General features: G+C 45.2%; 1 protein-coding gene across 9 annotated transcripts in view; it reads right to left on the bottom strand.

Moving 5' to 3' along the window:
* ESRRG (estrogen related receptor gamma) overlaps nt 1-7,256 on the bottom strand; it is a 496,182-nt gene extending 488,926 nt beyond the window's left edge. For 8 of the 9 annotated variants that reach the window (XM_079968778.1, XM_079968788.1, XM_079968783.1 and 5 more), the window contains exons 1-2: nt 7,129-7,256; nt 454-584 (exon numbers count right to left, since the gene is read on the bottom strand). Coding sequence is in view for 1 of the 9 variants with exons in the window: in XM_079968793.1 (XP_079824919.1) it covers nt 454-584; nt 6,419-6,439 (152 nt within the window). In the remaining 8 variants the exon portion in view is untranslated. Of the gene's footprint in view, nt 1-453; nt 585-6,418; nt 6,476-7,128 lie in introns of those variants that run through there. The other variant, XM_079968793.1, reaches the window with a different exon arrangement.
* Nucleotides 7,257-10,192: the final 2,936 nt, after the last annotated feature.

Consider the following 10,192-nt stretch of genomic DNA (forward strand, 5'->3'; position numbering starts at 1 on the left):
AGGCAGCTGTCCTCCAGTCACTTTTGTTGCAGAATTGCAAACATTCCCCCTTCGAGGGCTTTTAATAACACAGAGATTGTCAACCCCTGTGTTGCTAGACCTTGGAGGGTTGGGGTTTGCTATAAACTTCTTGGAAAGATAATAATTTGAAGGAGAGCGCACGATAATTCTGCTGACTCGGGACAAGGCGTTCGCCTAGAAAACCTTGACTCTTCTTCCTGTTTCTCCCATCCGTCCCACTGTTCTTTCCTTTCCCCTGCTTTTCCTCTCGCTCTTCCATCGCTGCTTTCAAACAGTCGAGAGATACAAATCACGACGATTCCCTCCCCTTACCCCCGCTCCCCACAATTCACGTGCAATAAGGAACTAAAAGGGAATAATAAAGAAGGAGGGAAGCCAGGAGGGAAGATAGCAGCGCAAAATGCAATCGATCGATCGAGGAAAGGTACTCACATGACTGTGGAGCGAGCGGCTTTACACGGACTCTCAGAAAGCTGAAGGTCTCCTCTCGGCCCGTTTTTGTTTGTAGCTCGTCCTCTGCGCAGCTCCCGCAGCAAAGCGATCAAAAGCTGCAACACCGGTCGCTTTGCAAAAGGGAACAAACACGGGAGGGTTTGTATTACTCCAGATTCTTGTATGTAGCCTATAAATAGCGAACTTTTAGATGGAAGCAGCTAACAAATGAGAAGAGAAGGCGTAATTTTGCACGCAGACCCCCCCCCCCCCCCCGCTTTCCGGGGCAGTTGCCGGAGCTGAAAGTTGTGAGTGTATTACAGCGAAGGAACTGGGCTTGATCGTGGTTATGAATGTAGAATGTGTGGGGTTTTTTGTTTTGCTAAGCTAGTGGCATTCTGCTCCCCTTGTTGACTTCTGGTGCCTGGCAAAAATGTATCCGAATATTGCCTATATATTTAGAATAATAATGGAGATGGGGAATTTGTATAAAGGGGGGGGGAGCCTATAAAGCATTAGCTTTCTCGTAGGTTGAACTTGAAATTTTGAAAGCCTGTGTTCCACATATCTGTCATGAACCCACTGAGTGACCTTGAGCAAATCACCCTCTTTGAATCAGTCTTCCATCTGTGAAATGGGATTCACATGGCTATCTCACATGGCTGTTGAGAACACAGCAGGAGTATAGAAGTACTTATAATTGGTGAACTCCTCCGCAGCTTATTTGGAATAGGAGTAGGAGAGAATAGATGCTACTGTACAGATGACCAATATCTTCTCACTAAGTAAACTTTGGGACCACACAAGCGTAGCGTTTGTCTATTCAGGCTAGAGTCACCATTGTTATTGGGCACTATTTGGTGGAATTGCCCTAACGTCTTCTGAGGATGGGACTCCTACTATCTTTCTTCTCCTTCATTTACGTTAATAGATTCTGAAGTATTGGCGTTTTCGCGGGGGGGGGGGAGCTTCCCCCTCATCAAGGCGGCCCGTGGCTCACCTCTGGGGGCCATTGATTTCCGAGAGCTGGAGGGACTGGCTCCCTGTCAGCGGCGGAGCTGCCGCTGTTAAGGATCCTGAGCCCTGCAGCTCCGAGAGGGGTTTCCTCCCCGTGACAGGTAGCTGTCAGAGCTGCCCGGGTAGGAAGTGCTGACCTGTCTAAAGAAATGCATCTGCGTCTCTGAGAATTTTCCGGACAGATGTTGCCAGTTCACTCCGCGGAGGCTTCCATCAATTTGCGCACACTGAGTGGAGTTGATGACTGTTTGGGTTTGGCAGCGGCGGGGAGTTGTGTGTGTGCGTGGATGTGTGTGTGATGCCATCAGACATCCTGTGGCACCGACTCTCTGGGAAATGTCCGCTCCTATACAACAGGGCTTCTCAAGCTCCCTCGCAGCCAGGCTGTGTCCCACAAAAACTAACGCTGGAAAGTCATAGGAAAAGATGACTTTGAGTTCGTTCCCCTTTGGGCTTTTCTCAGCTTAGCTCCTTTTAAAATTATACTTTTTATCTTTCTTTTCTTCCTGCTTCTTCCAGACTTTCTTTCTTTCTTTCTTTCTTTCTTTCTTTCTTTCTCTTTCTGAAGTTTGTGTCTTCCTCTCTTTTTGTCTTCTCCCTTTGCAGATTTTCTTTTTTGCTTCTCAATTTTCTCTTGCTTTTAATTACTGACCTAGCTTATTTCACAGCTCCCAAGGAAAAGCATGCAATATCACGGAGGTTTTAAGGTACATCAGTGAACATCTTACTCATTTTAGGTCAAATGCATAATTCATTATTTGAAAACTATGGTTCTTGTATTCAAGCCACCAACCCATGAACCTGGTTTCAAAGCAGGTGGCAGTAAATATAATAAATCCATATGGGTATTGTTATTTTTTCAAAGAGACAGAAAGATGCTTACTTTGACACTTAGCAACTTGGATTCCATTTAGGATTCTTAAATGATTCAAGGTCATGGTCCTGTGCACAGTTACAGGTAAGTAACTGCGTAGGGCTGTGACTTTAAAGTAGTTTAAAATATGAAACATGACTCCCACCCAATTGTCAAGTCTTGGAGAGAACATACACCCAGGAAATGTGGTTGTGTGCCCTCATGCACATGTGTGTATGCAACATCAAAGAAGAATATGTATGGGCATATTTAGGGTTTGTGAACCCCTTGACCCAAAATAAACATGCGTTTTTATACGTTTAAAAACCTGATCAGACATAACTTCTGACATTATTAAGATGAGCATTTGATGATTATAAGCAGGAGGAACTTTAAAAGAGGAATTTTGTAAAATGTCCAGTTGCCTTTTTTCATATATAGCCCCCTTCATTTTCTCTCTCTTTCAGACAGAGAGATTTGGGGGCAGGACACTGATCATTGAATAATACTGTTTGTATGGAACTTGTTAAATAGGATAAATAGGACATTCATCTAATTAATACACGGTACAGTGACTCACACTGATTTACACAGGATTTAGTACACTTTTTTGCATCCTTGAGAATGTGTTTTGTGCCAACAGAGGGAAAGCCGGCCTTCTTCTTTAGTAAACTTTTTGTTGGCCTGTAATCTGAATCTATCTATAGGACCAAGGTCAAGTAACTACTAAAACAAAAACCCCTCTTGTGTTATGAAGAAAACTGTAACTGTAACACCCTCTTCCCATTTGGGAGAAGGGGGGAGAAGAATTCCTGTTTTCTCTCTGTGAACCAAAGGACAGAGTAACACGCAGCAGCCTCCACATTAGAACAATTCACCTTTTACTCATCTCTTATTTATTTATTACATAAATAACAGCCTCTTTAGAACTTACTACCTTGTGTTCTTTCACTAAATAAGAATATACCCAACTTTAATGCTGCTTCTCCACCCACTACTTACCATTTGCAAGATCTGTATTAAATGTTTATAAGACCATACTGCACCTAACAGGACTTGGTTCATTTTGATTGATAAAGCTACAGCAGGTTCGTCTTGTGTGCTGCTAATCCTTGTATAGCTTAGCTTTGTAGCCTCCCCTCCCGCCCCCCGCCATGCTCTTTTCCAACTTCAAGTCAAGTCTAAGGAAACCTAAAAATTAATGCTTTAATACTCCAAAACTGTATGTGTGGCCAGTGTTTAACTTGCAATAATTATGCAGAATTTCAGTTTATTCTTCATGCAGAATCCAAATTAAAACACCTCACTTGCAAATATTTTATGATGCGATATTAGAACGCAAATGAAAGTTTAAAAGTTTTTATGCAGGCTTGTGCTAATGTTATTCTTGATAAAAGCTGGAAAATAGAGAGCACAGATTATTAACTGGAAATGGATTATTATTTGGGTGTAATAAAAATGAAGGAAAGGGGCAATAACTCTGGTAGAGCACATGTTTTTGCATACAGAAGGTCCCAAGAGCATCTCTAGCAAGAAGGACACGTAATGGGGAGACGGGGACCTCAGACTCTGGAGACCTGCTGCCAGTCAGAGTAAATAACAATGGCTAGATGGACTAATGGCACAGGGAATCTGAAGCCATCCAGATGTTGTTAAACTACATCTTCCATCATTCCTGATCACTGACCATGATGGCTAGGGCTGATGGAAGTTGGAAATCAGCAATATCTGGAAGACTATGACATGTGTCCATAAGATAGGCTGGGGATGGCTGGAGTTGTGCATGCTGTTAGGCAAAGAGGAGGTGTGGAAGGGTTAAAGGAGATAATTGCAAGAAAAAGTAGTTTAAGAAAGGGAGAAGGAAATAAAGATAGGATGGAGGAAAGACTAATGTGGGGACATTGAAAGAACTGGGAATAAGTTTGAGGGAACTCAGGGAGGTATGTTATGCAGAATAAATGCAGGTTGTCCTGCCCTATGTCTGTTGAAACTAGGATTTTTTCACCTAGAATCCCTTTTATTGAAAATTAAAGGATGAAAGCCCATCAACCTAACTAACTTTATCAAGAACTATGGGCAAAGTTTAATCACATTGGCCATCACAGTTTGAAATAGCGGCATGCGTTTGTGAACAAGCCATGGGAGATTTCTTTATATATATCACCCGATCTCGCCTCAAATACTACTTTCAACAGAGGCAGCTGTGTAAAATTTCACTCATTCTACACAAGGTTAATACAAAATAAAACTGAAATCTAACTAAAAATACTTAGAAATACGGAGCTCACAGAGCTGTTCATGTAGGATTAAAATTTGTATATGATATAATGAATACACCCCCCCCCCCCATTACCTGCCAGTTCTCAAAGCATGCTTGGCTATTTCTTCCAAGGAATGAATTTTCCATGTTTTCCATACACAGATCCATAGATCCACCCGGAACCCCTAGTAATATGGATTTACATAAATGAGGTGCAGCCTGCTGTTATCACTAGACATAGTGGCCAAACATATTGTGATGCACTTAGGGTGACTTGAATCCAGTGAGTTCTTCTGCATTGTACTATATGTCATGCAGAAAGATACGGATTGTACTAGAATATGAAATAATCAAACTGGTTTCTTCTCTGAAACCAGAAACAGAAATCTATACTTTTCAAAAGTAACTGTATTGCAGAGGCAAAACTTTTCACAAGTCATCAAACTTCCAGACTCTTTCTCACACAAATTTGGACTAACACCTCCGTCAGCTCTAGGCAAATGAGGGGCAAAAGTTCTGAAACTGGACATTGCAACCCAGTACTAAAGTGTAACAGAAGTGCAAACAGCTCCTGTCCTCAGATCCAATTGAGACTGTTTTGTTATGGCTTGTTTTCTGAGTTTATTAACTTTTTACAGTCAATGAGCAATTAAAGATTGCAGGCACCCAAATATCATAATGATATTTCTTTCTATCCACCCATAATTTTTCCTATCTCTGTGCTACTATGTATTTCTTTTTACCTTTCACTTGAGAATCGAGGGGTAAAAAGATGCAGGGGGATGTTAACACTGGGGGGAAAGATGAGAAACTTAATTGCAGGAATCTTTGTTTCAAGTGGATTTTGTTAAAGCTTCTAATACTTTCTCAAGATAGTTAAAAAAATTGCTTTCAAAGTGTGCTGTTTAAACAAACTTGATGGAAAGGAAGTTGAAAATAAGTTACAGAGTTGGGTCAACCTGCTTTATTTATGGGGAACACGTGAGACATTATTTAAACCTGGAGGGGGACCCTTTTAAATCCTTTGATAGAAACAAATGTCATTTTCACTAGATTCCCTTATTTTTGGTTTGTGTGATCTGCTACCTGCCATGTATGCCTGGCCCACTTTCAGCCCCACAGGTGCCTTGCATTGTGTGCATAACTGTGTCTGACCTGAAATGCAGGTGAATAAAAGTCTCACCTGCCTACCTGCCCTAGCCTGCCAAGGTCAATTCAACGGGTCAGCGGAAACAAGGCTTCACGTCTTCCCCGACCGAGCGAGGACAGACTAGAGCTTTGAAGGGGCAGCGTGGAGGCTAAAAGGCAGCTCACACGCTTTGCTGTCACTGCCGCTCATTGAAAAGGAGGCTTTACTGTCGCCTATAAATGGCCCTGGATCGAAGTCACTTTTTCCACATGAGGCAGCAAAGTTCGAGCACAGTCCCTGCAAGTTCTTGCTGCTATTTTCTGGGACTGCGCTGGCCCCTCAGCTATGTGCCTAGGCATGGCAAGCCTCCTTCCATGCCAAATGCCCACCAGTCCATCCTGGGAGCTTGGTACCAAGCAATGCGAATCCCACCACTCCCACCCCTCTGCCTGAACTTTGCACGGAGACGGAACGAAACACACACAGCCACTCACTGGGGCTCTTTCGCTTTCCTACTCCTGCCCTTCTTCTTTTATGAATAGAGGTGACTTCCAGGGCACGATGCCTCTGCCTTTGTTAATTTCATGCCACGCTAAACTGGGATCAGAGCCCAGGTCCCGCAGATCTCAATTCTGCTGCACACCCTGCTCTCCAGAAGGGTTTTTCTGTCCCTGGCAATCGATTATACCCCTTTTAAGCAACACACCTGCCTCGGTAAAAGCCCCATTTTCCTGCTCAGATTTACATTTCTCTCCAGTCCTCCCTGTCCCACCGGCACAAAACCTGCAATTTAACGCGTAGGCTATATGCAATTTGGGGGGGGGGGTTACTTCATTGTGACGGAGGGGGATGCTTGGGAATGCTTGAAAAGCAGAGAAAGCGTATACATTTGGGAGGATACGAGGAAGCGCATGGGTACTGGCTAAGGTTCTTTTCGCACTCTTCTACAGGCTCCCTGGGGCCCTCTTTCCTCGTCTTCTGAAAGAGTGAACTTAAGCCTCCTTTGCAGAATTTGCAGCCTGTTTCTTTATCATATTAGGCGGCAGCTGCCCAGTGCCCACCAGTCATTTTTTGCTTGCGAAGTATCAGTGATCCCTCTAATCCTTGGGCTTTGGTTCTCATACGGATCTTATCCGTCCGATATTGCCCAATTTTAGGGAGAATGTCTAACTGCCACTATCAGGAGAATTGGAACGAAGCGACACATGGTCATTTTGCTGCACGTTCTCAGCTGATTTAGACTCAGGAGACAAGGTAGTCACTTAGCAAACCTTTCTCTCTCTCTCCGTGGTGCCTTCCGTCACTCACTTTTCATTTACTATACCCCCCTCCTCCCTTTTCATAATTGCTTTCCGCTCACCAAGAATACAAACCTTACACATTTTTGCGGGGCGGGGGTCATAGGGAGGTACTCACATGGCTGTGCGGCGAGCAGTTTACACGGACTCTCTGCAGCTTGGAGGTCTGCTCTCAGCCCGCTTTGATTGTAGCTCGTCCTCTGCGCAGCTCTCGAAGCAAAGCGATCAAAAGCTGCAACACCGGTCACTTTGCAAAAGGGAACAAACACAGGAGGGTTTGTATTACTCCACGTTCGTGTGTGTAGCCTATAAATAGCGAAGTTTTTGATGGAACCAGCTAACAAATGAGAGGAGAAGGCGTAATTTTGCGCAGGGAGCCCCCCTTTCTCTTTGGAAGATTAAACCCCCCCAGGCAGTTGCTAGGGCTGAAAATTGAGGGTGTATTGTAGCAAAGGAATTGGGTATGGTGGTGATTATGCATGTGTTTATTGAGGGTTGTTAGGGTACTGTCGCGCTTTCTCGAGCCATGCGCGCGGGCGCGCGCACGCACACAAACCACATTTGCTTGAGATTGACTCGGGTTAGAATCACTAACTGCACTTCAAAAGTTCTTAATGATAAAGGGATGGGGCTGAGAAGAGTGGGGTGAAGCACAAAAGGGTTGTTTAGGGAATGTGGCGGACTCAAGACTGAGAGTTTCTGGGACAGCTGAGTGAGGGATCTTTTAAATCAGCCCGTTCCTTTAATTCTGCTGAGGAACCTATAAGCCCAGAGGATGCATTATTATTGCAAAGCACTTCGCAAACTAAAATATATCTTTTATACAAAAATAATTTCCCTCCTACTTTTTTATTTTTAAGCGTCGGACACAGATCACTCTTTGTCCTTCTTATTATAGAACGACCCCCATCTCCTGAACTTGGGGGCATTTCGCTGACCAGTAACTTGGCACCAAGTAAACTTTTGGAACACACAAGCATAGCGTTTGTCTATGCAGCCTAGAGTCACCATTGTTATTGGGCACTATTTGGTGGAATTGCCCTAACGTCTTCTGAGGATGGGACTCCTACTATCTTTCTTCTCCTTCATTTAAGTTAATAGATTCTGAAGTATTGGCGTTTTCGCGGGGGGGGGGAGCTTCCCCCTCATCAAGGCGGCCCGTGGCTCACCTCTGGGGGCCATTGATTTCCGAGAGCTGGAGGGACTGGCTCCCTGTCAGCGGCGGAGCTGCCGCTGCTAAGGATCCTGAGCCCTGCAGCTCCGAGAGGGGTTTCCTCCCCGTGACAGGTAGCTGTCAGAGCTGCCCGGGTAGGAAGTGCTGACCTGTCTAAAGAAATGCATCTGCGTCTCTGAGAATTTTCCGGACAGATGTTGCCAGTTCACTCCGCGGAGGCTTCCATCAATTTGCGCACACTGAGTGGAGTTGATGACTGTTTGGGTTTGGCAGCGGCGGGGAGTTGTGTGTGTGCGTGGATGTGTGTGTGATGCCATCAGACATCCTGTGGCACCGACTCTCTGGGAAATGTCCGCTCCTATACAACAGGGCTTCTCAAGCTCCCTCGCAGCCAGGCTGTGCCCCACAAAAACTAACGCTGGAAAGTCATAGGAAAAGATGACTTTGAGTTCGTTCCCCTTTGGGCTTTTCTCAGCTTGGCTCCTTTTAAAAATCATAGTTGTTTATCTTCCTGCTTATTCTAGATTCTCCTTTTTCTTTCTTGGCTCCTGCCGTCACACACACACACACACACACACACACCATCCTTTTAAGTTATTGTGCTTTTGTCATTTCTTGCTCCCAGAGCTTTGCCCCTCTCTTTGACTTTCCTGAATTTGAGGAGTTTGCTTCTGCATCTCCAAACAGGGTAGCGTATTCCCAGCTGTCCCCATCCCTTCTGGCTTCTGCAGGCAACACGCGTTTTCTTCTGCCTGTATAGCAGTGGCGCACTGAGTGTCCATACCTAGGACCCATCCCCTGCTCCGGAGACCTTTGACATCCCTTCCAAAGGCGGCCGCTTCCTGCTGCGCACAATGGATACACGCAGTGCTTATCTTCACAATGGCCACTGTGCGGATACGATCAAAGGTAGAGAAGAGATTGCTTTCAATCTCTACCGTGTGTATATTAATTTAATGTGCATCATATATACCGATTCTGTATAATAAACTGTATGCCAAAAACACACATGCTAAGAAGCGATGATTATGTCTTTCAGATGTTCGTGCACTGAGCGCTTTTTGCTTGGGAATGAAGTCTGTCACCCCGCTGCTCTTCCGTGCAAAAGGGTTCAGGAAGCAGGCTGGAGAGAGCCGTCCGCAGTCCCCTGCTGCTCCCCTCTGTGCTGGGCTGGGGATATTAAATCGTTACTTCTGGCAGGCTCCGAGATGCTCTCAAGTGGTTTTTAGTCTGGCGCTCTGGTCTATCCATATACATTTCCAATCTCATGGCTCATAAACTATTAGCAAAAGGATTTCATTATTCACCTTCTGTATCCTACAAAAGACAGAGGGGTAAAATATAGTCCTGATAACAATGAGAACTGAGCTAGGTTTAAATCACGCCGAGCTGGAGAGCGAAGCCTCCGCAGTTTCAGGGTCCGTGTAAGCCTTCCCCTCTGTAGGTATGCCCATCTATCTAGCAATCTAGCTTTTCGGATGAAATTGTGTCCCTTTCCTCTTTTCTTTTTTCCCTTCCCCCTTCCTTTTCCTCCCCCCCCCCCTTTTTTTTGCGCACATTTGCTTTGCGCAGAGGCCATTGTTCAGGAGAGATCAAGTGGCAGGGAGAGAGGGAACCTTTTCTTGAAGCAGGGGGTCGAAGAGGAGCGTTTCACATTGTGCATGAAACGGGCGGGGGAGACTTCCAAAATAATCATTAGCAAAGCTGAATAAGGAACCGCAGAGCAAGCCCAAGCAGGTGCCAGGTGTGTCAAGAACGTGTGGAAGTTACTTTGCTCCTCGCAAGAATCTGATCGACCCAGCAAGCGCCCGAACACAAAGGCAAATGTTGCTGCTGCTGTCATTCCTCCAGACAACTGATGGGATAGTTTTCCAGGGAGCCCAGAGAAGGAGCGCTCGGGGCAAAGAGAGGGTCACCAACGCAATTTCGAGAGACTTCAAAGCTACCCGCCGATTTGCATTCGGATTGAAACATCACCAGGAAGCCATCGGGTTGCCTGTGGCCCCTA

The sequence above is a fragment of the Podarcis cretensis genome (assembly GCF_951804945.1).
Source record: "Podarcis cretensis genome assembly, chromosome: 3".
NCBI classification, from domain to species: Eukaryota; Metazoa; Chordata; class Lepidosauria; order Squamata; family Lacertidae; genus Podarcis; species Podarcis cretensis.